The 13,940-nt window shown below is 46.8% G+C and overlaps 1 protein-coding gene across 2 annotated transcripts in view; it reads left to right on the forward strand.

Moving 5' to 3' along the window:
• ZNF536 (zinc finger protein 536) overlaps positions 1-13,940 on the forward strand; it is a gene marked incomplete at both ends in the record, with an annotated part of 235,588 nt that overhangs the window by 88,742 nt on the left and 132,906 nt on the right. The window contains 2 exons of one of the 2 annotated variants that reach the window (XM_082862444.1): positions 4,309-5,880; positions 12,054-12,109. In XM_082862444.1, coding sequence (XP_082718570.1) covers positions 4,309-5,880; positions 12,054-12,109 — 1,628 coding nt within the window. Of the gene's footprint in view, positions 1-4,308; positions 5,881-12,053; positions 12,110-13,940 lie in introns of those variants that run through there. The other variant, XM_082862443.1, reaches the window with a different exon arrangement.

The raw sequence follows: 13,940 nt of genomic DNA on the forward strand, positions 1-13,940 counted from the left end.
TGGTGTGTATGTGTGTGTGTGTGTGATGTGTGGGGTGTGTGTGTGATGTGTGTGTGTGTGTGTATGATGTGTAGTGTGTGATGTGTGTGTGTGATGTGTATGTGTGTGTGTGATGTGTGGTGTGTATGTGTATCTGATGTGTGGTGTGTGTGTGATATGTGGTGTGTGTGTGTGTGGTGTGTGTGTATGTGGTGTGGTGTGTGTGTGTGTGTGGTGTATGTGATGTGTAGTGTGTGTGATGTGTGTGTGTGTGTGTGTGGTATGTATGTGGTGTGTGGTGTGTGTGATGTGTAGTTGTGTGTGTGTATGTGTGTGATGTGTGGTGTGTGTGTGTGTGTGATGTGTGGTGTGTGATGTGTAGTGTGTGTGTGGTGTGTGATGTGTGGTGTGTGTGTGGTGTGTATGTGATGTGTAGTGTGTGTGATGTGTGGTTTGTGTGTGTGTGGTGAGTATGTGATGTGTGGTGTATGTGTGTGATGTTTGGTGTGTGTGTTTGTAATCTATGTTGTATGTGGAAGTGATGTGTGGTGTGTGTGTGGTATGTATGTAATGTGTGGTGTGTGTGTGTGATGTGTGGTGTTTGTGTGTATGTGGTGTGTGTGTGTTGTGTGTGTTGTGTGTGATGTGTGGTGTGTGTGTGATGTGTGTGTGGTGTGTATGTGATGTGTGTTGTGTGTGATATGTGGTGTGTGTGTGATTGTGCGTGTGTATGTGTGTGATGTTTGGTGTGTGTGTGTGGTGAGTATGTGATGTGTGGTGTATGTGTGTGATGTTTGGTGTGTGTGTGTTTGTAATGTATGTTGTATGTGTGTGTGATGTGTGGTGTGCATGTGGTATGTATGTAATGTGCGGTGTGTGTGATGTGTGGTTGTGTGTGTGATGTGTGGTGTGTGTGTGTGGTGAGTATGTGATGTGTGGTGTGTGTGATGTGTGGTGTGTGTGTGTGATGTGTGGTGTTTGTGTGTATGTGGTGTGTGGTGTGTATGTGTGGTGTGTATGTGATGTGTAGTGTGTGTGATGTGTGGTGTGTGTGTGATGTGTGTGATGTGTGGTGTGTGTGTGGTGTGATGTGTAGTGTGTGTGATGTATGTGTGGTGTGTGTGATTGTGCGTGTGTATGTGTGTGATGTGTGGTTGTGGTGAGTATGTGATGTGTGGTGTATGTGTGTGATGTTTGGTGTGTGTGTTTGTAATGTATGTTGTGTGTATGTATGATGTGTGGTGTGTGTGAGTGTATGTGTGTGTGTGTGTGTGCCTCTTTCTTTAATGATCCTATGATATGTGTCCTCTCAAAGCCGTGAGAGTAGGGGCCTTGTCTCTTTGGTTCTTCACTCAATTCCCAGCACCAAGAGCAGTACTTGGGGGGTAGGGGGTGCTCATTCAATAGAGACTGTGTGAACGAATCCATGTGTTTCCGGGTGTGCGGGTACATACATGTATGGACACGTATGCCTCTGGCATCATTCAGGAGACTTTGTTTAGCCCTTGACATGACTTTTAGAGTTGACATGATGCCATAGAGAACATGTGCTCCGACTTGCCACATTATAGGTTGGGGAAGCAAAGGTCCCAAGATAGGAATGCCCAGTGGAGCAAAAATAACACAGGTTCTCTGTCCCCAGTCCAGACTCTCCAAATGCCTCCTGGGGTCCAGAGGTCCAGACTAGCTTCCCTGCTACACTGTTCCACAGTACCGACCTAAAAGAGTACTTCCCAGGGAGGCTCTGTGTAGTGGTTTCCCACCCAGGTGCCACAGAGGGTCACGTGGGGGCCTTTGAAAGACCCCAGAGCCCAGTCTGTCCCGAGAACTCAGAATTTCTGGAGGTGGAAGTGGGACCAGGTATCAGCACTTTTGAAAGCTCCCCAAGCTGTTCCACTTGGGTTTTTCAAAATGTAATGTTTAGAGTTTTAGCGTCAGAATCATCAGGGGCACTTACTAGAAGCACCCACTTCTGGACCCACCCCAGACCCAGGGAATCAGAACTGCTCTGCCTTAGGTCCCAGAACTGGTGATTTATACTCTCCTGGGGATTCAATGCTCAGTACAGTCTGACAACCACTGCTGCAGTGAGCATTTCACGTGTGTGTCCCTTGGAAATCTACGCACATCTTCCGAGCATCCCTGCAGTCAGCCAAGAAGGGCAGTCCCCGCTCCACCCAGGCCTGGAGGGAAGGTCTACACTTTCTCTCTGCATCTCCTGCTGACGGATGCCCATGCATGCTCTACAAACCCTTTGCCAGATGCACTTAATCGTTTCCAGGTGCACTTTTGAAATGCAACCCGAGTCTCATCCAGTACCTGTAGGCACCTCTGCCAACTCTCACTGCAGGGCCCTCCCCCCGGGTTTACATCAACCCGTGGGCCAGGATCTTGAGCTCCTCATCAGGCTCTCCTACCACAAGCCCCACAGACACCCCCTCAGCTTCAGGGGCTGCCTCTTCTCCAACTGGCACTGGACTTCTAGGTCAGCCCGGAAGTACCCCGTCCACAGTGCCCATCCCACTGAGGGTCCCCTAGTCTCCGGTGAGATGTCCAAATAGCAGTGGCTGCAGTGAATCCAAGCCTAACACGGGGATTGACTTCAAGAAGTGGGAAATGGTGCCTGAAGCCGTTTGTACCTTTACATCAAAGGGGAGTGAGTCTTCCTCTAGATCCATGTCATTGGTCTAGAGACAACGTGACCTTTTCATTCAGAGAAAGAGATCCCCAGATGGGAATCTGATGTGTCCAGAGGAAACCTTCGGCTGCTCGTAGGAGGGAAAGAGGAGCACATAGCCACCATTTGATGAGGCAGGCATAGCTTCTCCCAGGCTGGAGCGCACAGTCTGGAGGTGACCTGGAGTCCTCTGCTCAGAACCTGGGCTGGTGGTCCTCTTATTTACAAAATGCATGCATCCCCCCCACCCCACCCCCAACAAGTGCCTTACCCCCAAATGGCCTATGCCTGGAGAGCTGGGAGTCACGGCGTCAGCTGAGACTAGACACTGTAAAATGTCTCCAGAATACACCATTCACCCATGACTTGCTGTTACTTTTAGATCAGTGTGTTTTACGATAGAATAGAGGAAGCCGTGGGGGATGCTTGAATTTCCTCGGAGAATTAATTGTGGATATTGACAGGGAGTTGTTGTGAACAAGCTCGTGGGAACTCTAACAGTCCCATTCCTTCCAGAGAGCTTTTCGATTCCAAAGTCCAGAGAAGACCCTGGATTGCGAACACATTCTTGGAATGTATTTACATCCGCATTTGTTTACCCTCCCCTTTTCCTCTCTCCTACAACGTAGGCAGGTCTAAGTTGTATGTTATGGTATCTTTCCCATAGTAGAAAGAACAATAGAAGTTGTGTGTTGGATTTAAATAAATATTTAATTCATGAAAATGATCTTATATGTTTTAAAAGTCTTTAAAGCTATTTTTATTCTCTGGAAAGTGCTTGTTATAGGTAAATTACACATTTTACTACCAGAGCGTTAGGTTTGCCATTAGTACAGATTTAAGGCACTACAAAGACCAGTAGATAATGTTAATTTCAAATACAGAAACTAAATATATTTTGTGCCTTTTTATTACTCATTTTCTTTTAAGTTTTATTGACTGCTTTTTATCTTAACTATATGTCTTTACATGCTGCAATCATAATGCACTGTAATGGTATTAATATTTTATAGAATCGGTATTTATAGTTCTTTATTTAGAAACAATGCAGTAGGTCTGCGGATATCTGAGCCCGTCTGGAATGGTGCCCTCCAAATAATGATAAATTACTTGTGCAGTATGCCATTTGCTAATTATATCCATGATTTACTGCAGAGCAAGACTTAAATCATTCATTTCAGTCTTGCGTAACAGTGCCATAAAATTTTTAGGTTTAAAAATGGTTTCCATGTGTATAATTTAAACAAATTTTAGAGCTATTGTATACACAAAATATTGCAACCACCCATTTGTTACATACTTTGTCTTTTTAAACTTCTACTTTTAATGATCACTGTGGTTGAAATTATTATGCTTAATTTTCATAATCATAGCTTTTAAATCTACAGCCGTTTTCACATGTTAGATAAAGAAAAAGATAGCTAATTGTGTGTAGATAGTATGTCATTCCTGAATAGTCCCAAATGGTACAAAATCATTAAAAAAGCTTAAGAGTACGAATTATTCTTCTATTAAAAAACAGTTGTTCTCTAACTAATTATTAGTTTGAGCTGCTTTGTTTCCAAGAACAAATGTTGATCCTTCTAGCCTTGTTCAGCACACCAAAATGAGATTAACACTTTTTTTTTTCTCCTTATACCAAAATCTTGCAGGTGAGAAACCCTACAAATGTCCCCACTGTGATTATGCCGGCACCCAATCAGCCTCCTTAAAATATCACCTAGAGCGGCACCACCGGGAGCGGCAGAACGGAGCCGGGCCACTGTCTGGGCAGCCCCTGAACCAAGACCACAGGGACGAGCTGTCCAACAAAGCTGCTTTGTTTATCAGGCCAGACATCCTGAGGGGCGCCTTTAAGGGTCTCCCCGGAATCGACTTCAGAGGTGGCCCTGCGTCTCAGCAGTGGACATCAGGGGTGTTCTCATCTGGAGATCACTCAGGGCAGGCCACTGGCGGCTTGTCTTCTGAGGCTCCTTCAGACGCTCTGAAAGGTACCGACCTTCCTTCCAAAAGCACCCACTTCTCCGAAATCGGGAGAGCTTATCAAAGTATCGTGAACAACGGTGTGAATTTCCAAGGGTCCTTGCAAGCGTTCATGGACAGCTTTGTCCTAAGCTCCTTGAAGAAGGAGAAGGACATGAAGGACAAAGCCCTATCTGACCCTCCTTCCATGAAGGTCCACGGGGCAGACGGTGGCGAGGAGAAGGCGGGCGGCAAGGCAGCCCCCAGGAAGTCTGAGAAGTCTCAGTACGAGCCCCTGGACTTGTCCGTGCGGCCGGACGCCGCCTCCCTCCCAGGCTCCTCGGTGACTGTACAAGACAGCATCGCGTGGCATGGCTGCTTGTTTTGTGCTTTCACAACGTCCTCTATGGAGCTGATGGCCCTTCATCTCCAGGCCAACCACCTGGGCAAATCGAAACGCAAAGACAGCGCCGTCGGGGTGACGGTCAATTGCAAAGACCAAGCCCGGGAGGCCAGTAAAGTGGCCTTGCTGCCCTCGGTACAATCAAGCAAAGAGATGGCGCTTTCCAACATGATGGGGCCTCTAGACTCGGCTTCTGAAAAGATGGCCCAAGGACAGGTCAAAGAGACTCTGGGGGAGCAGAAGGGTGGCCCATGGCCCGGCCACGTGGACCCCACATTCTGTAACTTCCCGTCAGACTTCTACAAGCAGTTCGGTGTTTACCCAGGTCTGCTGGGCTCGGGGGCCTCCAGTTCCTGCCCCAACAGGGAGCCCGACGGGAAGGCCCACTTGGAAGATGATGCCCCGATCCTGATCCCTGAAACCACAAATAAGAACACTACTGATGACCTCTCGGACATCGCCTCCTCAGAGGACATGGACTCCTCCAAAGGAGAAAACAACGAGGAAGAGGATATCGACACGGAGCCGGAGGTGATGAGCAAGCCGCCTGCCCTGAGCAAGGACGGGGGCAGCGACGGTGGGGATGGCCTGCTGCCCGCAGGCGCCCCACAGCCCATCCAGGGACTGGTCTCCCCTCTACCCCAGGCATCGGAGAAGCAGTGGCACAGCCCGGGCCTTCTTCCAGCCCAGGACCCCGTGGCGAGCCTGCCCAAGCCAGAGCGGGGGCCCCAGGGCCTGGAGAAGCCGATGAATGTGCTGTCGGTCCTCAGGGCCTACAGCGCCGATGGCTTAGCAGCCTTTAACGGACTTGCAAGTAGCACAGCAAATTCTGGATGTATCAAGAGGCCAGACTTGTGTGGTAAGTTTTAGAATCCTCTTCCTTTAGTTCATTTCCCAAAACATCAGTGCTGATTTGTGCATTTTTAAAAAATGGGGTAGACTTATCCATGAGCAGATTCTGAACTACACATAAGAACTACCCCGACTATGCTGTATATGCAATATAGACAATCATGAGAGTCAACTTCATTTAGAAGTGTTGGACCTCGTACTTTCGTGTTTCAGTTTGCATCATTGTGATCTGAAATGCCTGTACGGAAGGCATGGAAAAGGGGGCGGGGTCTCACAGTGTGCACTACTCCTGTTTTTAACCCATAACTTGAGGGGGAAAGGAAAAATTTCAAAAAACAAAAAGAGAAAGAGACATGGTAACTTGCAAACTTTTCAGTCTTTTCAACTTATGCATAAGATGCCTAAAGACAATCCCTTACTGCTTTGCTAAGCCAAACCTGCTTTCTGAAACTTTTCTTTATAATGACTTGAGGATACTAAAATCATATCACACTAACCACAATGTAGAAATGAAATGACCCTCTCTCCAAACAGGGAGATGGTTTGGGGTATTTGTGATTTATCTCCAGACGTACCAAATGGCAGTTACTGTGACTTTGGCCTTCTATTATTGCCTTCTGTCTGTCTGTTTCTTCACCTGTTGTTCGAACAAGAATGTACATTATGAAGTCCCTGGTGAGCAGGGTTGTGATCCTGTGTGTCTTGGATTTACGCCTCTGCCTGATCTTGTTAGCAAACTGGCGCTTCTTTACCTCCTTAAAGAATATGGTTACTCCAAAGTAATTCCAGATCTTAAAAAGTAATGCTAGATTTGAAGCCTAGACCTGCATCAAATCAATGTCGGCGTGGGCAGGGAGGATCAAAGTCATTCTCTTGTCACCCAGATATTCTTATTCGAAAGCTTTTCTCGGAATCGAAGCTCAGTATGGTATTCCCAGCCCCAAATATCCTCACTAGAGACAGATGACCATGGTCCCTTTCCATCTGTAATCTGTGAATGAATTTCTGTGACTTTACTTCACTTGTTGAAAAAAGGAAAGAAAGAAGGAAAGAAGGGAGGAAGGAAAGGAGAGAAGAAGGAAGGGAAATGGATGGAAGGGAGTAGTATTTAACTTCTGAATCCTGACATTCCTTTTAGCACAGAGTGGGATTCAGCAAGCTGGACTCAGTTCATAATTTAAATTGATGTATTTCATTTTCCCTCTCCTTCCCTAATTCACTAAGAACTGGATCAAGCAGTCAGAAATATTTTTTGAATTGTCAAAAATCACTAAATGGATTTCTGAGAGCTCAAAAAAATATTGACAGTTCCTTATGCTGAATGATTCATAAGGCCCCATTAACCAGCACCCCAGATCTATTTTTAGCCACATACAATTCATTACTTTTGAAGCTGTTAAAAACAATATTTAAAAGAAAGAGAAAAGAGTTTTATGTCAGTCCAATTTTTTTTTTTGCTCTTTTTTTTTTATTGTTGTTTTTAAGTTTGTGATTGGAGTGCTTTCTTTTTTATTGTTGTTTGGGGTTTTTTTTTTAAGTCTATTTTCAGTTCTTTCAAATACCTACGTAGGACCCATAGTTCCTGCCAGGAATCCATGAATCAGAAAAGATCAAAACCTGGCATGTTTATAAGCTCATTATTATTGAAATGAGCTCATATTACCCCTATTAATTTTCCCATCGTCCTATCAATGCCGAAGGAAGGCTGCCCGCCTTTGAGGAAGCGTGCCCACTTGTGTCCTTTTGCACCAGGCAAGGGTGGAGGGGACGGCAGCACCAGGAAGCCCTTTCCTCTGAGCTGCAGCTCTTAGGCCCTTTTACCCCCTCCCAGAATAGCAGCTCACCACACTTCCCTGACATTTCCAGGGTGCGTGCAAAACAAACTTGCTTGGTCAACCTTTCAGCCATTGGGCAAAAGAGCCGGAGATGTAAGTCATGGCCTCTCTCCCAAAAGGGGAGTGAAGACCCTCAGGCCAGCCAGGCCCCAAGGCACCTGGTCGCTTCCCAGCAGACGGTCCAGGTCCTACGGATCCACCTTGAACTCATGGTGAGATGCCAAAACTAACTCCTGCCAAAAAATGTCTATTTTTAGAGCGCACAAGTCCTGCATTTCATTTATCCTAATTTCTTCTGCATCCTCCCTCTTGCTTTAGCTTGGGAGCAGGCAAGGAAGGCCCTTCTCCGGCCTTTGTGTTTGCTTGGTTGGGGTGGAAGCCCTGTCCTTTCGCCTCCAGGATGGCCCGACTCTGTCCAGTTCTCATTCCCCCTTCCCATACCTGGCCCACCATAATCAAAATCCTCTTCTTGTTTTCTTACTGGCTGCTGTGATCCAGGAGGGCCAGGCATATTCATCCTTCCTAAGAGTTGATATCTGTGAGGAAAACTTAAACCCACTGAGGTACAAAGGGGGCATTTGAGGACATTTTTTCTTACTGCCTGGTTTACTGCCTTTCTAGCATTGCAAAAAGCACAAGCGATAGTTGAAAACTTCAAACTCCCATTGGCTTGACTTTGCCAGGGTGGAAATGATATTGGCACAAGGAATCAAATATTCCTAATGTTTATTCCCTCCTCTCTGCTCCACTCAGAGTAGATATGGATTTCCAAACTGGCCCAGCAGCTTAATAGCTGGTTTCCTCAAGAAGCTGGGCTTTGCCTAACCAAAGAATTATTCTGATAGTTCTAAACTTAAGAGAGTTTGGGGTCTGATTTTATCTCGTTAGTAAACCCAAATCCCCACTTTGACACCCTTAGAAACAGGCTTGTGGGAGGAGCTAATGTCTGTCTGTTTCTATTCTCATGAGTGTAGAAGTATTAGAAGAAGCATCAGTAAAGACGTTGTTCAAATCACATAGACCGCCCCCGCCCACCCCACCCCCCAACTAGAGCTCAGCGGCTCTGCTGACACATGCTGGTAAGTGGAGAAGGTGGCTTCTAACCCTAAGTCTGTGGGTGATCTTCACGCTATAGGCCCTACTTCTGGATGCTTCCTTAATTCTGCATGCCTGCTTTCTGACTTTTAAAACTCTGGTCTTTCATTCCTTGGTGTCATGGACCTGGGGTCCTGGACAATGTGCGCTGCCCACTGCTAGGCAACCCAGCCAGCCGGGTAGGGGAAGCATGTAGTGTGTGCCAACGTTGAGAGCTTGAGCATGAATTTTCAAAAGATCAGAGGCACGCTACAGGTGATCCCGAGGAGGAGATTGAGCCATCTTGGGTTAAGCTGAAGGACATGCACTGTTGCTTCTAGAGTGAGTCAGTTCCCACTCTGGGCCGCGTTACAAGAAGTCGTGCTCCAATCAAAGTCCCCATTTCGTGCGGTGGTTTCCAGACTCCAGGCATGGCCTACCTTTCTTTATTCTGTCGAAGAGCATAACGTACAAGGGCACTCCCGGCTGTTGGAGAACTCGGATATGCCCTCGGTGTTTGGGGAATGCATTTGACCTTGGTTTTGTAATGGGACAAGATCCATGTGAGTATTTAGTAAGGGGGGTAAGGACAGACCAGGGCAGCGTCACATCCACTGACAAGACAAGGCAGACAGCCCCTTTGTCCAGCCTGAGAAATCTGACAAACTATTGGGACAGCCGGTAGCTCGGAGATCTGAGAGTGCTCTGGTGGGCCCTAGTCAGCACAGAGGCTGGGCTGCACAGCACCTGGGGGGCTGGCTGCATGGCCCAGGTACAGAGCTTGCTTCACTCCAGAGTTTGTGGATTTAGAAAGAAACCCTTACTTTTGCTTTAGAACCTGAGACAGATGTCTGGGAGCCATCGTGTACTGAGTCTTGCAAGCAGAGTTTGCTCTGTGTGTTCTTTGGTGAGCCCAGGGGTAGGGTTGATGGGGAAGAACTAAAATCAAATTAAGGGAACGTGAGTGAGAAGAGTGCAACCCCCTTACTCTTCGAAGCTCTGCTCTGGAGTTGCCGCCACTCAGGGAAGCCCGGCTGAGTGAGGAGAATCTATCAGCTTGACTATTGTGGGCATGAGGCCCTTGTGTTGTGGCTGCCAGACTAAGTGACCCACCAGAGTGGGGAGGAAGCCAGTGAGAAGGCAGGGTCATTACCAGCAATAGCCCCAGTATTCCCAGTTGGGGGGAACCTAGCTTCCCTGACCCAAGTTATGGCTGCAACCCTGGATTCTCTCATAGCAATGAGAAAATTAGGACTCCCTTCCTGAAAAAAAAAGATGGGGTCTACTTAAACCTCTGTACCTCATGTATTCTGAAATGTGTGATGAAATGAACCAGGATAACGAAGCTGAACTCTTTTAAAAGGTGACTCTGTCCTCCAGAAACCTTGTTGATTTCTCAGCATAGGCAGTCTGAAAATATTCAGGGGTGGGCAGCTGTTTTCTTAGAAGACCAGAGAGCCCTTAGGCCTGCAGGCCCTGTGGTCTCTGCTGGGCAGCACAAAGCAGACAGTAAGCAATAAGGAAGCGAATGGGCATGGCTGCGTTCCAATAAACTTCATTTACTAACACAGACAGTGGGCTGGAATTGGCCCACAGATCCAAGTTTGCTGGCCCCTGCGCTAGTATAAAGAAGGTTGTGTTGCTGTGGTCATCCTAGAGAAGACATGTGAAAGCCGTCCTCTGCTACCCCACTGGCCAGTGAGATGACGCAGGCAGGACCCAGGCCAGCAGCTACAACGTTCCATCTATTGCCATTTAATGCCAGAGATCTGAGAGATTTTGCAGAGAGAGAGAGAGAGAGAGGACTTGTAGACCCAGGTGGCCTGGAGTAGCTATTTCTGGAAGGTCACATCTCTACCTATGCATCAGAGACTTCCAGGGCTCTGAAAGGCAGCCCCCCATCATGGCCAATGTGGGCAGAGGAGGAAGACACAGGAGCTCTTTCTTGGCTCCGAGGTGAGCTTGATGGACAGAAGTGGGAGGATAAAAAGAGGCAATGGATGTATAAGAGCTTGGATAAATGGTTCTCAGTTGAGCTGGTATTTTCTGGAAGGGGTGAACATCCACATGAGGCTATCACAAGGAGATGATGTCACTGCCCAAATGTCTTTTGGTTGCAGTCATCCCTTTAGCACTGAGCAGGCACAAATCTTACTTTCCATCAATGTTATGGAGACACCTCTTATTTCCTTGGGTCTGCCTTGCCAAGCCATTGATAGCCATTTCTTGGTATGTGGGAACATTAGCTTAGAAGACAGTTCTGACAATTTTGTGTTGACATCTCATTGCCATGGTCTCACCGTTTCAGTTTCTATCCGATTCTTCTCCTGTTAGAAGGCAAGTGCTTTGGAGTAGGAAGTAAGTCCTGCCTCCTCAGTCTCTGGCCAATAAATGGCTAAGGTCTGTGGTCAGTTAGGGATTTTCAAGGGAGCAGTGGTGGAGTATGTGAAAACACTGCACAAGTGTGTATGAAGACACCGGAGCATGGGCTACTGGTGCACAGCCTATGACAGTTGGTACATTTTTGCAGATGATCTTAAGTTCTAAGGTGTGACCCTGAAGCCATCAGGCGCTAATGGAGAAAGGCGGTTAAATTAGTTAAATGGCAGAGGACGAGAACCACAAAATCCAAATTTGCCAAGCAGACAGGTGCCCGGGCTCAGCCAACACATGTGAAGGCAGTGAGCTTAGGAGGCCCGGGGAACCTCTGTTGTAAGGTCCTGTCTCTAGAGCTGCCATGCCTTATTTAAAGCCAAGTGAGCAATCATTCTTCTCTTCCTCTTCTTCACGAGATGACTCTCTTGTGTGTTGGCTGGCAGAGACTGTTGATAAAGCACTTTTGCACTCGCTTTCTTTGCCCGATTTTATCATTTACAGGTTGGTCTCTGATTTCCGTAGTCCAGCCTGCGCCCAGTAATAATGTGTGTCCAGAGCCTGATGTCAGGCCTCAGTAGAGAGGACCACTTGGCTTGTCCTGAAGTCCAAGGGCAGATCCTTTCAATTAATGCAAATCACCACCCCTCCTGCCTGCTCTGCCCAGGCTGGCTGCCGCACAACCGGCTGCAGGGCCTTTCCCTTGAACTCTGGTGGGACAAAGCACAGGTGCTTTGTCTCCCACAGAAACCAGCACCCCGGGCAGGCTCTCCCTTGCCCTCATCCAGAGGCTCTCTGTGTGCACCATGTTGACGAAGAGGCATCCTCTTCGAATGGCAGCCCACTCCAAACTCTTTCGGCATTCTATTCCTCCCCTTCCCTCTTTTTAAGTTAAATGGGAATGCCACTGACATGATGTCGTTTGCACTGCAGGATGACAGAACTGTTGTGTGAATACCATTGTATTTGCCAAATGGTCCACTCGTCATTTCAGAACAAACAAATGGATGGTGTCTGTAAGTCGGCAAACACTGGTGACATTTAGCCTTGTTTATGTTCCTTTCCTTTTGCTGCATATTTTTGGCTCCAAAAGCTACCGTCTGAATCAACAGTGCCTCCAAAGCAGGAGAAAAGTCTGGTAGCTTTCATTTTAGTTGCCGTGTCCGTGTTCTCTTTGGATCGCGTGATACCTACTGCCCAGGATCAAGCCTGAGGTGGGAGAAGAGACCGACCAAGCTCTTTGGTTCAAAACATATATATGATGTTTTTCCTCCCTAATGATGACTTCAAATTGGGAGGGAGGAAGAGAATGCTGAGAGAAGAGAGTGTTGTCAGAACGGACACCCACATCCCTGGGGAAATGCAAACTGTCCAGGCAGGCCCAGCCACCGCCACATGCAAAAGGAGCTCTCTGACCCCGTGGCTGTCTTGAGCTGTGTGTGGGTACTCCGGGCTTAAGTTCCGGGGTCTACCTTCTTAGGCTACTGAATCAAAGTGGTGGTTGGCGCGGGCAGCCGTCTAGCTGCCACGTGTGCCACGGACCACATCTTAACTGCTGAAGGAACCAGGTTCTTTGTTTTTTATTTTCAGATGCTATGTGCCAAGCCCAGGTTTCAAATAAGTAGTAATTTTCTCCTATTACTTAGCGCTGATCAACAGCATCTCTGCATCTAATTGCCGACCTGCTCTAATCACATGGGCTCTTCTTGCTTTAGCCAGAGGCAGAAGGACCAAATTTTATAAATATCGCTTTATTGTCATTATCCCATTAAACAATTAGGGAATGTGGCCCTGCCCTTGCTTTCAAATCCCTCTGGCCCACGTGGTTTCTGGACTGTTTAATGAATCTGCACATTTTCTTGCAGGTAAGTGACACCCCCTGTTCTAGTCGGTCTAGCTGGACTTGCCCTTGTCTGTTCGTGCTCCTCGGTGGCTATCTGCAGCTTGTTAATCGTGTAAAGTCAAGAGAAGAATGTATACACATATGTGTGTTGAATAAATAATTACTATTGGCATAGGTATGTGTATACACATGGCACACCAACCTACGGTATATATAGCGAAGAATCAGGGAGGCTAGAAATACTGCCCCATATGTTCCACTATTAGCGAAGGGTGGTGAAGGCTTAGTAACTTGAACGGGAGAGAAAATTCCCTCCGAGTCATGAATTCTGCATGACACACGCTGGTGGATTCGAGGTCCCTTCACCTGTGGAAACCCTGATGGGGGCCCTGCTCAGCACAGCTTCTAGAGGTGGGCCCTGCGATGGTCTCGTTGGCATTACTGCTTGTGTCTGATTGTCCTGTATTTTGTAACACTTTAGAGAATACAGAAAAGTGCAGTAATTATCTTTCTCCATAGTATTTAAGCAGTAATATTGCTAGTTTAATATTGTGTCAGGTCGTCATGTTAACCAGGAACAGATGACGTAAAATTCCAGTGAATAGCACCTTGATATCCACTCCTTAAAAATGGTGATTGAAGCAAAATGTGTAAACTTGTACCAGGTTATCGTGTGCTTTGGAATAGAGTATTGTTGAAGTAATTAGAAGATATATGAAGGTGTTCCTGGTAATGAAGGCATGTAAGTTATAATAATTGTAGCTTTCTGAATAAGTGTCAAACTATATCTTTAAGTGTGCTGTATGCTGAGTTACAAGTTAGGTCATTTATGAATGGAATGTAAAACAATACTAAAAATGCTTCAATAACTTATCTTGGTATTGCTAATAAAAAAAAGCTGTGAAACATTAGTGCAGTTTTGAGTCATTATGTTAATTCACT

The sequence above is a fragment of the Leucopleurus acutus genome, assembly GCF_964270905.1.
Source record: "Leucopleurus acutus genome assembly, chromosome: 20".
NCBI classification, from domain to species: domain Eukaryota; kingdom Metazoa; phylum Chordata; class Mammalia; order Artiodactyla; family Delphinidae; genus Leucopleurus; species Leucopleurus acutus.